Source organism: Oryzias latipes, chromosome 15 (assembly GCF_053564925.1).
Source record: "Oryzias latipes strain Hd-rR chromosome 15, Olatipes_Hd-rR_3.1".
Taxonomy (NCBI): domain Eukaryota; kingdom Metazoa; phylum Chordata; class Actinopteri; order Beloniformes; family Adrianichthyidae; genus Oryzias; species Oryzias latipes.
The window spans coordinates 6,638,666-6,655,361 of NC_136251.1; the positions used below are offsets into that span (position 1 = coordinate 6,638,666).

At 42.4% G+C, this 16,696-nt stretch overlaps 1 protein-coding gene across 3 annotated transcripts in view; it reads left to right on the top strand.

The window, feature by feature from the left end:
* The window catches only part of wipf1b (WAS/WASL interacting protein family, member 1b), a 32,430-nt gene extending 19,015 nt beyond the window's left edge, over positions 1-13,415 (top strand). For all 3 annotated transcript variants that reach the window (XM_023963368.2, XM_023963367.2, XM_023963370.2), the window contains 8 exons: positions 5,203-5,299; positions 6,748-6,877; positions 8,092-8,253; positions 8,334-9,039; positions 9,900-10,000; positions 10,106-10,318; positions 10,395-10,508; positions 12,531-13,415. In XM_023963368.2, coding sequence (XP_023819136.1) covers positions 5,240-5,299; positions 6,748-6,877; positions 8,092-8,253; positions 8,334-9,039; positions 9,900-10,000; positions 10,106-10,318; positions 10,395-10,508; positions 12,531-12,583 — 1,539 coding nt within the window. In that variant the 5' untranslated portion in view covers positions 5,203-5,239 and the 3' untranslated portion in view covers positions 12,584-13,415. The remainder of the gene's footprint in view (positions 1-5,202; positions 5,300-6,747; positions 6,878-8,091; positions 8,254-8,333; positions 9,040-9,899; positions 10,001-10,105; positions 10,319-10,394; positions 10,509-12,530) is intronic.
* Positions 13,416-16,696: the final 3,281 nt, after the last annotated feature.

The following is a 16,696-nucleotide window of genomic DNA, read 5'->3' on the forward strand; positions in this document are numbered from 1 at the left end:
GAAGAAGCCTCGTAAAACCGCCGCATGGCAAGACTGAAAAAAAAAAAAAAAAGATAAGCAAGCGGAAGGAGAAAGAGAGGTGATAAAGTGGAGGAATGAGTCAGTAAGAGGAACCAAGTCAGAATGTGAACGAGGCTGTGATGGTGACTTATCATCATCCAGCCAACCGGAAGGCTGAGGTGCTGGAGCTGCGTGGTGACTTCCTGTTTGTCGCAGCATACAGGAAGTTCGAGGCCACTCGGGGATCCGATGAGGCGCATGTGACTCTGAAGTGAGAAGCAGGACAAGAACACTGCCAACTAAAACACTTAACATGAAGGCTGTAACCCGTTCTCTGTGATCTCTTGGGAAAAAAAGACATAAATGGTCTCAAGCTGATCACAGGAAGTGACATTCTTCATCAAATCAAAGTCTTCATCATTTGTCCTACTCATTTGTGAGGCACCTTGATAATTCTGCCTTCAAACTTAGTGTTAGCGGTCCAAGTTAAATCATTTTTTAGCATAAACTGCAGCTGCAGTACTAGAACAGGGAAAGGCAGCACTGCAAAACTGAGTTTTAGGAAAGTCAAAAGAACTTTTTTTGAAGGAAAAAAGGCAAAAACACCTTAATTTTTGTCTTCCAAGAAAAGTTTTTAATTTTAGTCGGAGAAAACATGTTGTAGTGACTTGATGTATTTTTTTTTAAATCAAGAATTCTTAGTAAAATCTTTTTTTTTTTGCTTATTTAACCCTTGTGCTATCTTAGATGACCCCACCCTCACATTGACGTGTTCTCCCTACCATGACAAAGGTGGATAAAGGTGGAAAGATTTCATGTAATCCATGGACACCAGTGAAGATCACAAATCATTGAAGAAAAAAGGTTCAGAGCACTGTCTAGTGGGTCTAGATGACCCAATTCCCAACGTTAAAGTAACTAGGATAGCCCAAGGGTTACAGAAGATGTTTTAATTTTCAAGATTTTTTGTAGTTAATTCTAGGGGGTCTGTTTTTGTAGTGAGGAAAATACAAATTTGCTGCAAAGTGATTTAAGTTCCCTGCATAAAGGTCAAAGGGTCATGTCCACAGAGGAGTTTTCCCATCTTGATGGGACAAACATAATATTTTATTTTCCAGGCAGCAGGAAACCCCCAAAAAACTAATGTTAAGTTTTGGGACATGGATGGTGCATCATTCCATTCTGAAACGTGGAAGTTTTATTTGATGAGATTTTCTATCTTAACCTTCTGTGTGTGCACATTTGGCTTCTCCTTACATTTTTTGGTCAGAAATGTTTGTTTTTGCAGGAAAATCAAAGTATAGGAAGAGTGTTAAAGGAAAGATCCTTTATTTTCATGAGAATATTTTTTTTGTACAGCTTTCTTTTAATGTCTCTCAATCTTTTAGCATTCACGTGTCAAGGCACTGTCTGGACACTTTTTCTAAGCTTGCCTTTATTCCTCAGTTATTCAATGAACAATACCATTGACTGACTGCAATGTCCTGCTGACTATTCTTATCTTAGCAAAGCTCTAAAGTAAAAATGTTTTTTTTTCTCATTTTGTCCATAGTTGAGGTATACCTATGATGAAATGTACAGGCATCTCTCATCTTTGTAACCCTTGTGCTATCCTAGGCACTTTAACATTGGGAGTAGGGTCATCTAGACCCACTAGACAGTGCTCTGAACCTTTTTTCTTCAATTATTTGTGAACCTCACTGGTGTCCATGGATTACATGAAATCTTTCCACCTTTATCCACTTTTGTCATGGTAGGGAGAACACGTCAATGTGAGGGTGGGGTCATCTTAGATAGCAAAAGGGTTAGGGGAGATCAGTGGTTACTAGGCTTTTTGCCCCATTGTAAAAAAATTAGATCAAAGATCAAAGGAGTCGATAGATAAATGGATGAACTGAGCATTTTTGGGCCTTGGAGGGATTTGACCCCCCAAACTCTCAGCAAGCCCAGACTGCCCCCCACCCTCTTGATATTCTACCTGCACTCCATAGCGGGGCTGTCTAAATCTGGGCCTGTGTACAGTAATTGTGGTTGAAATTTCAGCTATTAAGAGAACTATTGACCTGAATGTAAAGTTTGGGACTTTTAAGTAGCGTTTGTCAATTGTAGTGTTTTTTAGTAAATGTCCCGTATGTTGTTGCACACATTAGTAAGGCAGATGTTTTTTTAGCAATTAAAGACCCACACTGAGGAAAATTTGTTTTTAACCTGTTCTTAGTTAGACAAATAGACACATATATGTCTTTGGTTTTCCTCGTCTGAGCGGGAATCTGGATCTAAACTGTACGCTTGGATAGATCTGATATTGGCCGCCATTTTTGTTTCACCGGTAATGTTAGGTTCCGATTGTGAGGTGTTGTCAGCTAGCAGGAGAGCATGTAAACTGATGGGTGATGGGGAGTGGGGATGGGCTTACTTCATGCCAATGGTCCTAGCCATCAAATCAGAGGTGAATTTCGGAGTTGCTGCTCTGCAGAAACTGTACCCTATAAACCTACGGGTTTTTTATTTTTTTGGCTAATAGGGACTTTACCTGAGATGCCACAACCAGAGTCTTTGTCACATCCCCATCTACGCTATGCTGCATAGCTCAGCTCTGTGGCTAGCCTCTTGACAGCTGGATGAGACCAGGAATTGATGGTACAGCTTTTATTCTGGAAAACCTCTTTTGGAAAAAGCTGCTCATGGTTCAGAAGTATTCACAAAGGTGGAAAAATATGAAATTCTCCCTTTAAAATAGAGCTGGTCATGGGGTTGACTCTAAAATACAGTAACTTGGTACTTTAAAGACCATCTTTATGTAGTTATAGTGCAGATCAGTTAAAAGTGGTGTTGCATAACCCTTGTGCTATCTTAGATGACCCCACCCTTACATTGACGTGTTCTCCCTACCATGACAAAGGTGGATAAAGGTGGAAAGATTTCATGTAATCCATGGACACCAGTGAAGATCACAAATCATTGAAGAAAAAAGGTTCTAGTGCAGGGGTCGGGAACCTTTTTGGCCAAGAGAGCCACAAATGCCACATATTTTGAAATGTAATTTCGAAAGAGCCATACAATAATGTAGTGTCCCTTCCCCACACTAAGGCACGGAGACTTAACCTCTTTTAAAGTTCTTTATTCCGATTACTGCAGACCGCAACAAACGCCGTACAATTCATTCAGCAACTCCTGAATCTCTCCCGCCGACACGAGAGCGCTTCTCCCAACTTTATATTCCCCTGCTCCCGCTCCAGCCCCTCCCATTTCCCTTATTCGGCCCATAGCTGAACCCCATTGGTCCAAACTACCTAACAACAGGCTGAGCGACAGAACTGAGGGCCAATCAGATCTCTGCTTGACGCGTTCAATGAACTCCAGAACTTTTAACGCGGCCCAACAGCCACCCAACTCAGTCCGCGACAATTTGTTTAAAACTAAATATACAAATGAATGTGTGCATTTGATTTAATTTCAACATTTTTAAAGTACAATAAGTCTGTGGATTCTTTTTAATAACATTGTTATGCTGTTGCTAATAAATGATGAGTATTTCTCGTGGTAGTTTTGCTGATGGTCTAGTCTGGTTGATACGTGGTGAGTTTCTGCTTCGTTCAGGCGTTGATACTTTAAACGTCATCGTAGGTCTGAATGTTCTGTAGATGTGACAAAGACTGATCACATGCAGACGGGGAGCCAAACACACTCACACGCTGCAGTGAGTGACGGGAAGCGGGTTTTACGTTTTTACAATCCCTGCGCGATTCACCTGCTGCCTGTCCCCACAATCCCTCACCCCCACCCTCTGCTTTCTTCCTCACACATCCCGTCCCCGCATCTGCGCGCTCTTTCTCAGAGACGGGAGCGCGTAGTTTTAGGCACGGCAATTCACAGGTTTCCAGCTGGTACAAACTCTGTGAAATAATAGATAATAGTAACTGATAGCGCTGGCGCAGATTTCTCTCTCTAAGCACCGCTACTACTGCTCGCCTCTGGCATCGCATCGCGCCCGAGAAGGACTGGTCTAATGAAAAAAAAATTACTATAATTAAAGATTTGTCTGCGAGCCACATGTGACCATCAAAAGAGCCATATATGGCTCGCGAGCCATGGGTTCCCGACCCCTGGTCTAGTGGGTCTAGATGACCCAACTCTAAATGTTAAAGTGCCTAGGATAGCACAAGGTTTAAGCAGAACCTATGCTCCCAGATTCCAGAAGTAAAAAAAAGGGTCAGAAGTGATGAAAAAGCAGACTTCTCCATAGTGAAGATTTGGAAAATGTTGAAAATGAATGGCAGACCCACATCATCCACTGTGGATGTTTTTATGTTACTTATTTGCATTATGCAAAGGCCGAAAGGGAAAATAAGACAAAAAATATTAAGAACAGAGCTTAACCAACAACATTTAGATAAAACACAAAACTTTCACTATAAACAAAGTAACAATTTGATAATTTTTTTATGGTTATCACCCCAAGCTTCTTTGGTGTACAAAACAAACCCACATTTCTCTGTTTTTGCTCATGAGGTATGTCATCATTGCTGTTACATTCTATGCTTTTAAAGACCAGCTTTTATGGACCTGTGCTTTGAATCCAAGAAGCTAAACAAAAAAATAAAGATTTTAGATTTTTGAACCTCAATTCTAAAACCTATTTTGAAAGAACTTTATTCTATGGAGCATTCTGTCAAATGATTTATTAATTTTACCTTTGATTCTACACACAACTGCCTTTGCAATGTCCTTCTATTCACTTGTTTTCAGTTTTCAGCTTGTCTTTCTTCTTTTTGTCTTTAAAATTATTTAAATGTAATCTAAACAACAAAATGTGAAGAGTTGCAGCTGAAGCTTTGCATTTCCGGCTCAGGCCAAAGCCGCCTGTACACATCCTGACATCCTGTCAGAGTGAGACTGTCACCAACATGTAAAGCCACATGAGGGCAGCCGCCAGTCGAGCGTGAATCCTCCTAAAACCTGAAACGACATTACAAAAAAACTTGTACTTTTAGGTGAAATGAGTCGTTGTTTTCCCTCCCCAGCGCAGATGCAAACATGTGCCTGAGAATTTCTGCTATTCTGAGCGTAAATCACTGGAGACAAACTGGTAGATTTCTGTTTTTTAGTTGATCTTTCGTGTTATTTAGAACTTCTCAGTCAGTGAGAACCATAAATACCGATAACCACGCTTTGTTTTAACCACTGTTGTGTTTCCTCCAGGGTGCGGCAGCCAGTGGTGATAGAGTAAAGCGAAGCCATGCCAGCCCCCCCGCCCCCACCGCCCCCGGGGCCTCCCCCTCCTCCGACCTTCAATCTTGTAAGTCTGTTTGACCCCTGTCCGCCTACCAGAGACATCTAGCGGATCAATCATGTCAATGAACCTGATCTCCTGTCGAAATAAAGGAACATGTGATAATATTTGAACATCGTAAAGTCAAAGTCGTCAGTCAAGCTTTTGGATGATTGTGGCTGACAGGTAATGAAAACCCAAACTGTCGTTATTTTTGAAAAAATTAAAAGTGTTTTAAAACAATTCATTGATGGAAACTCCCACATTCAGCTAATATACTCCAAACATCTGCAAAGGTTTCTTGAGCCTTTGATGGTCTCAGTGTGGGCAATCACAAGAAAGACTGTTGACCTGACAGACGTCCAGAAGACGTTTGTTCTCATGGAGGACAAACCACAAAAGCCGGTTGTTCACAGAGTGCTGTATTCAAGCGTATCAACAAAAAACTTGTGTGGAAGGAAAAACTGCCATGCAACAGAGAGTACTGCAGCTTTGGGAGGACTGCTGACCAAAATCTAGTCAAGAATTTAGCGGGGCATCTCAAGGATGGACTGAGGACGAAGTTGGTGTGTCAAAGAATGGGTTACAGATGTTGGATTCCTCACGTCAAACACCTCCTGAACCAGAAACATAACAAGCGTCTTACCTGGGCTAAAGAAGGAAAAGAAAACAAGTTTTTGATTTCATTCGGAAAATAAAGTCTCAGTGGAGGAGTGGAGAGAGGAGTGGAGAGACACAGATTTCATGTGGCTTGAAGTTTAGTGAAAAGTTTCCATCAGTCATGGTTGGTCATCTGCTAGTGTTGGTTCACTGTGTTATCTTGAAGTTCACAGTCATAGCAAACATCCAACAGGAAACTGGACGAGTTCATGCTGCCCTCCGCTGGCAAACTAAGGAGATGCTGATTTTTATTTTCCAGCAGGACTTGTACCCTGCCCACTCTGCCAAAGGAACCAAAAGATGGTACCATAATCACAATGTTACTGTGCTAGTGCCGGAAAACTCACCTGACCTGAACCTGACAGAAAATCTGTTATGAAAATAAAAGGCAACCTAAAGCTCCATTAGACCTACACAGCTCCACTGGCTTGTGGCCTCCATGCTGCAGAGTATCCATGAATGAAGAGTTCCACTCAAGTCCAGAGTGCAAAAACATCAACATAGTTATCAGAAGCCCTTTACTGAAAACATATGTTTTCATTAAAAGACACAAAATTGTATAACTTATGTGTACGGTATTAACAGAAAGGTTACAAGATACAGACTTGAAATATTTTAATCTGTTTGCAATTATTCCACTTTTTGAATTTCCTTTTAAAATGATTGAACTTTCTCAAAGAATGCACCCATACTTTTAGAGTAGGTATCTCTTATATCATTTCTGGGTGAAATAATTAAAGGAATAAGATAAAATCATCTTTATTCAAATTGATCATTCATTTTTTCTTTCTTGACGTGTTTGGATCTCATTTCAGGCGAACACAGAGAAGCCAGCGCTGAACCGCTCAGAGCAGCAGGGAAGGGGCGCTCTTCTGTCTGACATATGCAAAGGCGCCCGGTTAAAGAAAGCTGTAACAAATGACCGCAGCGGGCCCGTATTTGAGAGTAAGTTATTTGCTCCTGGGTAGAACCAGAAAATCCCACAATACATGGAGAAGAAGGCTTTATTTCAAACAAATAAAATTAAATATGCTACACTTAAAACCACAGTATGATCTATCACAACAGCAAAAGTAAATTATACCTCACCAGCATTCATGTGCTTGTAAGTAAAAGTACGATGACAAAACAAAGAATCCTGTTAGAGGAGCTGGTTTTGTTCAGGTAACAGGAGACTAAGTTCAGAAACAAGCCTGGCTAGTTAATGAATCTTTGTACTTGAATGAATTTTTATCTTTGCACGAATGCAAAGATAAAAATGAAAAATTGTTTTTAGTATCTCTATGTCATTTTATGGTTAGCTTGTTAGGATAGTTAGCTTATTATCTTCAGCTATTTTACACATGATCCACAATGTGCTCACCCTAATCACTGAATACAAACACATATTAAACCTTTTAACCCTTGTGCTATTTTAGATGACCCCCCCCCTTACATTGAGGTGTTCTCCCTACCATGACAAAGGTGGATAAAGGTGGAAAGATTTCATGTAATCCATGGACACCAGTGAAGATCACAAATCATTGAAGAAAAAAGGTTCTGAGCACTGTCTAGTGGGTCTAGATCAGTGGTCCCCAACCTTTTGTTCACCGCGGACTGCTGCCTGTTAAAGGCAGATTTCCCTTTTTTAGCGGGTGCAGGTTCCTCTTCTGTCCCTTCATTGGACCGTTTCCCCTTGTCAAAGCAACTTTCTAAAGAAGTTTGTTTTTTGCTCATTTTGGTTGTTTGGGTTTAACTTTAGCGGGGTGTATCACGTGATGTTTTGTGTCGCGACTTAGACGTGCGTTAAGGGTGACGGATGTAACAGAGAGAATCTGGTCACTTTTCAAAATAAAACGTTTTTTTCGAAAAAAAACAATAAAATGGAAATTATTTTTTATTTCTGTGCGTCCCGGTGCCAAAATTTCCCGCGGCCCGGCCCGGTGGTTGGGGACCACTGGTCTACAGTAGATGACCCAACTCCCAATGTTAAAGTGCCTAGGATAGCACAAGGAATAAACCTTCCTTCAGTTTCACTAAACAAACACATGTTCTAAAACGTAAAGGTGTAACTTGAACGTACTGTGAGGATCTTTCTCATCAATTAAGAAAATCTGATTATCCTAAAGTAAAAAGAAAAAACTAAACGGACTGTTTCTGTATCTTTTCTTCTTTGGTAGAACCCAAAGGAGGAGGTGGTGGTGGAGGCGGAGGAGGAGGAGGAGGAGGAGGCGGAGGCTGTGGAGGAGGAGGTTTTGGTGGGGGGTCACCTGGGGGTTTAGGGGGCCTTTTTGCAGGGGGGATGCCAAAACTGAGGTCTGCAGCAAACAGAGAGTCTAATGGTAAAAGTGACTCAAATCCTGGATGTTGATCGTCTCTCAGGATGCATCTTCATTTCTTCCTGTTTTCATGTTTTTCTCAGATTCAGGACCCAGTCGTGGACCTATTCTCCCCCCAGGGGCTCGCCCTGGCGGCCCCAGTTCCTATGGTGGAGGCGGTAGCCCCTCTGGCCCTCCTAAACTCCCAGGTGCTCCTTCTGTTCCCCGTAGCAGTCCTCCTGATCTTCCGAGGGGCCGCCCAGGTCAGCCATCAAGGCAGGACTCTCCAGGAGGGGGCCCCCCTCCCTTACCAAACACACCAAGACCTTCCCAGGGCTTCCAGTCTCGTGGTGTCCCACCTCCATCCTCACTCCCCGGAGGACCCAAACCGAGCCCCGCATGTGCGATGCCACCACCTAGTGTGCCATCAGGCAGGCACGGGCCCCTTCCTCCCCCACCAAGAAGCTCCTCGCCAGGATCCTTTCCACCCCCACCACCCTCCAATGGCAGCAGACCTCCTTTACCCGCGGCTCCTGGAGGACGGCCTCCTCTTCCAGATGACCGACCGCCCCCGCCTCCAGCCCCAGCAGGAGGTTTCCGTCCATCTATGCCCCGTGACATGCCCCCACCCCCTCCTCCCTCTTCCAATTCTAGACCGTCTCCTTCCTCATCGAGTCGACCACCAGCTGTTGGGGGTACACCCCCTGTGCCACCAGGACGACCAGGCCCTCCCCCGCTCCCTCCAGGCCCCGGCGGAGGGGATGAGCTGAGCACACCCCGTTTGCCCCAAAGAAACAGCTCCCTCAACAGGTAGGGGAAAAAGCCACCCCCCAGTCCTCTTTGGAGACTTCACGATGCCCAGCTTTAGTCTGCTCTCAACATGTCTGCCGCAAGTCTGAAAAGGTTCAGACTCTTAAAGTCACAGTGACACTGCAGCTACACAGCCATGGTGGGGCTTTCATTCGGTTATTTTTCTGAAGTAATGCCATCGTGCTAAAACTCCCTCCAGACAGCAAATGTTCGGAGTTTCTGCTTGATGGCGCCCAGCATTCAGACCAAACGCCTCCACTTTGTTCCCATCTCTGTAACTGCTGGGCCAGCGTGCTTTACCTGCTACTGAACAATTGGGTTTTACTCACCAAGCACACCTGATCCTGGAGCACCAGGCTTTAGATCTCAAAGAGCAGGGAGGAGCCTCCCTGGTCTTAATAGAATGGTATGAAAAGTCCTATAGTTCATGCAAATGCAGCTTGTTAAACTTTAGGCATGAGTTTTTGGGCACATAACTTTCGACCTAACATTTAGAATGTTAAGTGACTGTTTTGAGTCTCCTCCACTCGATTTAGAAACCTGCTTTTATTACATTTTCAAGTTGCTGTTTAGCAGCAGTTTCTGCTTTGGGTATTATGATGCTGTGTGTTTCTCTTATAGCTGTGTGAAAACTCACTTCAACGCTCAAAATCACCTGATCTGACCTATAATTTTTCCCCATCCACCTCTCATTGCCCCATAAAACAATCGATTTTAAACGTGCTGCTGTCTTAACATTAACAGTTGCGTTCTCACAAATTAGATCACTTAAATAAAAAAACAAAAATTCTTTTACTCTCTAATGGATGAAAATACCTTGTTGAACGTGCATAAATTAACCAGCAGTTTGTCTTCATCAGTCACAGTCCAGCACCCCCACCTGGTCGGGCAGGAAATCTGCCTCCTCCACCATCTGAAAGACCACCACCCTTTGGAAAGAACCAGTCATTTTCACGCTCAGGTGAGAGTCTTCTCTGATCAGGATGACTTTACAGAACACGTCCTCCTTTCACTGCAGCATCAAAGTCCAAAGACAAATTCTGAATCCTTTTATTTTTCTGTCAAGGTCCTCTTCCCCCTCCGCCTCCTACAGGTCGTAATGTTGGCGTTAGATCTCCACCTGTACCCGCTCCTCCTAGTCGGCCAGGTCCAGACCCACCCCGTGGTGGCCCTGGTGGCCGACCTCCACCGCCGCCAGACAGACAGGGCTCAGTATCCTTTCCTCCTCCACCACCCATGGGAAATGGCTTCCAGAACTCTCACCACAACCAGTTTCAGGGTGAGTCTAATACAGTTTAATAATGTCAGTCGCTCTAAAACAGACCTCATCTTTTTATCTTTCTGCATGTGAACAGACGAATGGGAGAGTCGGTTCAGTTTCCAACCGGTGTCAGACTTTCCTCCGCCTGAACCTTACGTGTCTTCTCCCAAGACTTACCCCAGCAAACTTGCCAAGACAGATGGCAAAGGTGAATGGCTCTTGTACTCACGCAATAATAGTATTGTTTATCTTTTGAATATTTTTTATGGCTTTGTCAGATCCAAGTTTGTAGCTAGAGATAAATCAGTACAGAACACCAGTATAGAGAAAGCTCTGGTTGCCATTTAGGTAGGCTTCCTTAGTACGTAAAAATGAGAGCCAAGGGAGCTCTAAGGACAAGAAGCAGGCTTGTTTGGCCTACTAAGCTGACATACCCAAAAACCGCTAGCTTACAGCTCCAAGTCATCACATGTAGTACTGCTGTAGAATGGTCTAATTAACTCTTACACACTGAAGCTGTAGTTTCGTAATTACCATAGTTCAAACAGGTTCTGAAAGCTGAAAAAGGAGCTTTGCGCTGATACAGTGAAAGAAAGTGTTTGATCCCCTGACTGATATTGTGCGTTTACCCTACAAAGCATTCACTTGAACAATGAGATAGAAAATCACAAAGAATATCAAGAAATCACCTTTAAAGAATTTGTATACATTTGTTTGCATTTCATTGAGGGAAATAAGTATTTGATCACATAGTAACCATTAAGCATTCTGATTGACACAGATCAATTAGCCTATCCCAATCAACCTGTCACCTGAATTGAAGGCACCTATTTGAACTAATTACCTATAGAAAAGACACCTGTCCACAGAATCAGTCCATCAGTCAGACTCCAAACTCTCCAACAAGAGAAAGGCTTAAGAGTTTTCAGCAGATGATTACAGACTTGTACAAGACTACAAAACCATCAGCAAGAAGCTGGGGGTTAAGCTGACAGCTGTTGGTGCCAAAATACAAGAACAGGACCATCAATTCACCTTTAGGTCAAGGGCTCCAAACCAGATCTAACCTGGGGGGTTCCATGAGAACAGTGAGAAATCGGCCAAAAAAAAAACACAGCAGGAGTTGATGACCTCAAAGCAGCTAGAACCACAGTAACCAAGAAAACCATTGGGAATACTTCATGCTGCAGTGGTTTGACATCTTGCAGAGTTCGCAAAGTCTCGCTACCTAAGAAGACACATGTTCAAACCTGCCTGAAGTTTGCCAATCAACACCTTCATGATTTACAGTGATTGGGACAAGATGCTGTGGTCAGATGAGACCAACCCGTCACTTTTGGAGGAAAACAAATGCTGTCTATGACCTTAAGAACACCATCCCCACTGTCAGGCATGGAGGTGGAAACGTTATGCTTTGGGGCTACTTCACTGTGTGGATGGGAGAATGGGCGGAGCCATGTACCATTAAATCCTGAGTGAGAACCTCCTTGCCTCCACCAGGAGGCTTAACATGGGTTGTGGATGAGTCTTCCAACAGGATAACGACCCAAAACAAACAGACAAGACAACCAAGGAATGGCTGAAGGGGAAGCAGATCAAGGTCATGGAGCGGTCCAGCCAGTCTCTGAACCTCTATCCTATAGAAAACCTATGGAGACAGTTGAAGCTCAGAGTTGCTAATGATGTAGAAGTCATTTGTAAAGAAAAGTGGACCAAAATTCCTCTTGGTATTTGGAGACACCTGATCATCAACTGCAAGACACCTCTGACCTCTGTGCTGATAACAAGGGTTTGGCCACAAAGTACTAAGTCTTTCCAATAAGAGGGTTCAAACACTTATTTAACTTAATAATAAATAATAAAGGTATAAAAATTCTTTAAAGTAGGGTTTTGGATTTTCTTAGGGATTTTCTATCTCTCACTGTTCAGGTGAATCTACAGTCAGGTTGACGGATGGTCAGTTTATTTTTGAGTGGTCAAACGTACAATATCAGCAAAGGATCAAATAATTATTTCCTCCAATGTATCAGCACAAAGCAGCTTTTCTCAGCTTTAAGTTGGAGTTAGGATACGTACACAAAGGATTGAAAAGTTGTGGCAATTCCAGGAGTGTGTGTTATTTCCTGTCATTGGGGACAGCTCCAGTGTAAAAGAGTTAAAAAAGTTTTTCATTTATCATTTTAAAGTACCACCAATTGAAAAAATAATCCTGCTGCTTGTGTTTTTGTAGGTCCTGGTAAAAAGGAGAGAGGAGCTCCTCCTCTTCCTCCCGTACCCAGGTGAACAAAAGATGGCAGCCATGCCCAACCTCAAGAAGACCCACTCCTTTTCTTTACCTGTTTTTATCATCATGCTTTGACCTGCTGCATGACAATCATATGGAGACGGAGTTCAGTGAACTGTCACCAAGCAAAAGCAGACACTCAGAATGTAGCTGCATCGAACTTTGTTCAGGTCTACATCAGGCTGATAACTTTTGTTATTCTGATCCCACCAACCATCCCAGTTTCCTGTGGAACTGATTCCTGGTTTACCTAAGAGCTTATATTTGGAAGGTCCTCAAATGGTTTACTGAGATCATATGTTTTTATAAAAGCTGTTGCTCCCATGTCAGATGTGCCTTTTTGTTGTTGAAAGTGAAAAAAATGAGTGGAGTTATTAAAGAGCGAGCTCCAGTAAAAGAAGACTTTTCATGTGCAAAAGCATCCGTCTGTCACCGTCTGAATGTTTCTGTTGGGATTACGTAACGGTACGCTTGTGGACAGTTGTGGGTGATTAAAAAAAAGAGATTTAATTGATTAAATCACAAATAACTGCATTTTTATTTGTTAAAATACTTTAAAGGACTGTAAATGATACAAAGGACAGTGCAGTACAGGTTTTGACAAGAATTTTGTATTTTGAAATCTCAAGACTTTCAGAAGAAAATGAAACTGGATTGATCAAATAAAGCACCTTTAATAAGAAAGTTAGAATAAAAACAAAATACTTTTTAATATACATTATCACAATGCACATTTATCACAGACTGAAATGTTTTATATCATCAAATAATTATATATGAATCATTTACATATTGATGCAATAAAGTGGACAATAAATTGGAACATGAAAATGTGATCAGTGTCTTTGTAAACACTCTTTGCCTTCCGGCTTCAGTAATGTAAAAGCAAATCATCCATTCATTCATCCAGCCACCACACCAACGCCCCTCAGGTCCTCCTTCACTAAATCCATGAACCTCTTCTTCGATCTTCCTCTAGACCCCTTTCTTAGAATCATTTTCCCAACATCGTCACTGTTCCTCCTCTCAATGTGTCCAAACCATCTCCATCTGCTTCCCTGCCTTTGTCTCCAAAACGTCCACCATGATCTGTTCCTCTGATGGATTTGTTCCTGTGGCAAACGTGGTTGTCTGAAAGAGGGGATCCTAAGGCACATCCAAGCCAAATTTAAAGCTTGTTCCACAAAATGCATTATAATTTTAAGAACCGGCTCCACCACAACAACATTTAGCACTGGAGTTAGGAACCCTTAGCTGCCATTGGCTAGAAAAAATATCAACCTGTAGCCGCGCTTACCATCTGAAAAACAAATATTTCTTTTATTCAACTTCCCGGACAGTCGTAAGACCTTGATAGAGCAAAGCTGCTCAGGGAGTCGAGGCAAAAGTGTTCCTCCTTTGTGTGCTAATTCACAATTTCACTGCTAGAGCTGCAGTTTGGCACCAGTGACTTAATCTGATTTCATTAAAAATTAGATAAAATGTCAGTGAGACATATTTTTTTAAGATTGAAAAACTGTCAGTTTATGAAAAGCATAAAGAAAAGCAAGTGTCTCTGTTTCAGAAACACATCACTTCAAGATGCAATTTTAATTTTTACTCAGTTTTTGGAATCATTTCTGTTAAAGTTTAAAAAGTATTTTTTTGAAGTGCGTTGTCAGGATTTAAACCACAAGAGGGCATCATTGAGCTTCAAGAGTTGTGTAGATCACTGCAGATGTTCAATTTATTTGAGTCAAAATGACCTCAGAATTACAACAACCAGTGTAAACACTCGCCAGGCAGCTTCTCATTTTATTCTGCTAATTTACCAGAGGGTTTTGAGATTAAGACAAATGAAAGTGTCCTGATCTTTCTTTGTGGAGCATAACAGGCAGCGGTCTACATGTGGCCCCTGCTTTGATGGGCAGTCACTATCAACATGGTCCGGGTAAATCTTCTGCTCATTCAGCCCAGATGTGATGCAACAGCAGGCAGAAACCGCCAAGAAACACTCAGAAGGATTTGGAAAAATTTAGACCACTCGAATCTAAAAACTCCAGTTGTGAACTTAAAATCTCAAATTGAATTAACCCTTGTGCTATCTTAGATGACCCCCCCCCCCCCCTTACATTGACGTGTTCTCCCTACCATGACAAAGGTGGATAAAGGTGGAAAGATTTCATGTAATCCATGGACACCAGTGAAGATCACAAATCATTGAAGAAAAAAGGTTCAGAGCACTGTCTAGTGGGTCTAGATGACCCAACTCCCAACGCTAAAGTGTATAGGATAGCACAAGGGTTAAAGACATTCTCAAATTTTAATTTGTAAAAAATAAAAGCACACAAGGTTCAAAAAAGCCTGTGTGATATTATGGCAGGGAGTGTGCTGAAATGCACACAGAGTAATAGTTTTTAAGGATGTGATCAGTGTGGGAGCAGTGATGTGAAGTGTCAGATCAGGCTGAGCAGCTGCAGGCTTGTAATTACGCAGCTTGATAATCAGAAGGAGTAATGATTCATAATCTGGTGTTTGGGTGAAAAGGAGCCGGAGGATTGTTTTTGAAGGCCTGGTTTCATTGCATCTGTTGAGCATTAAAGCTGCCTCTGCATGCTTCAGCGTGACTCACCTTCTTTTAATCTGATAAAACCAAAGCAATATGTCTTTTTCTGGTGCTGATCCAGTTTGCGTCTAATCTCATTCGCATAAACGGGATCAGCAACAGCTTCTCAGGTGTCGAGGCAGCTCTGGTGCAGTGTGAGTGCCAGGGGCGAGCAGAGGTCCAGCAGCTGTGTGTGAGTTGCAAAAGTCTGTGTTCATTACATCTTTACATGACAAAACTGGCGCCCCTCGATAGAAATGTTTTGGGTGAGGCTGAGCGGCCGACTTTGCCAAATAAAATGTGACACCATGCCCGACATTACTGTGATTTCTCACCGCTCTGCTGCCACTAAAACGCTGCAGGAAACCCTGCTCGCGTTACACTATTAGCGGGCAGCAATTTTTCACATAACAAAGAGAAATGCATTTCCTCTGTGTGACAAAAATGGAAAGCAGGAATAAACAAAATCTTTGTGAACTTTACGTCAGGCTTTCCTGACAAGCATCAGAATGTTTTGAGCTGTTGCTTCAAATTAAAGGAGCCCTCCAGGGATTTTTTTGTTGTGAAAGCTGCAGCACAGATAGCAAAAAACAGCTTCATAATATCTCTTCTGTCCGCGCAGGAAGCTTGCTGAAGTTAAAAGGATTATCCCAGCTTTTGCTTGAGATTTAGCTGCCATTACAAAATGGGATTTAAAAGAGGCAGGATGCTGTAGGATGTTTGAAGAGTCGCATTCTGCTTTACCCAAAACCAAATCGGTCGAGGTGCATCTTAATGGATTATCAACCTTAGCTTTATCCTAATCAGAGGAGGAAGCCCTTGTGTGTGCGCCTGTGGGCCATGTCTGACAACCCAGTGCAACAAGCAGAGCGTCAAAGCAAGTTCTGCTAAAAGAAGCACACCAAGCATTCCTGTGTGATGTAACACAGAAATGCTGCTACTTCTGAATGACCCAGTTTCTCAGAAACTTCAGGACTCAGACAAATGATTTCATGTTTGCATTGACACGCCCCCTTTATCAAGAAAAACTGCTAATATTTGTGCCTAACATGAGGTACAGATTATAATACACCTGCCGCCATGCTGAACTGTAAGTTTCTGCCCAAATACTGCATGTCTAATTAATGATCAGCAGTCAGGGTGGTTGGCAATTTCTTGATCTCAGAAGAGTTCTGTGGGGAAGCTACAAACCGTGGTCACAGACCCTCATGTGCTCACGGAGGGCTAGATAATGTTGTGCATTTGATGATCTTATCTTTGGACCTAAAACATCCATTCATTCAATATTGTCTGGTACCTTTTTCATTGTGAAAGGTCTGTCCTGAATATTTAGATCTTAAAGTTTAAAAAAAACTGAAGAGACACATCAGGTGTTGTCTTCAAAGTTATGTCAAGATTCAAAGTTACTGAATCCTGATTAGTGGTTATACAAAAAGTCTGAGAATTTATCAGTACTGGTTACTTTATCATCTCTGCTTCTCTGCCCCGGTTTGGCGTGTTTACTCAACAGAATTTGTTATGCATGGTA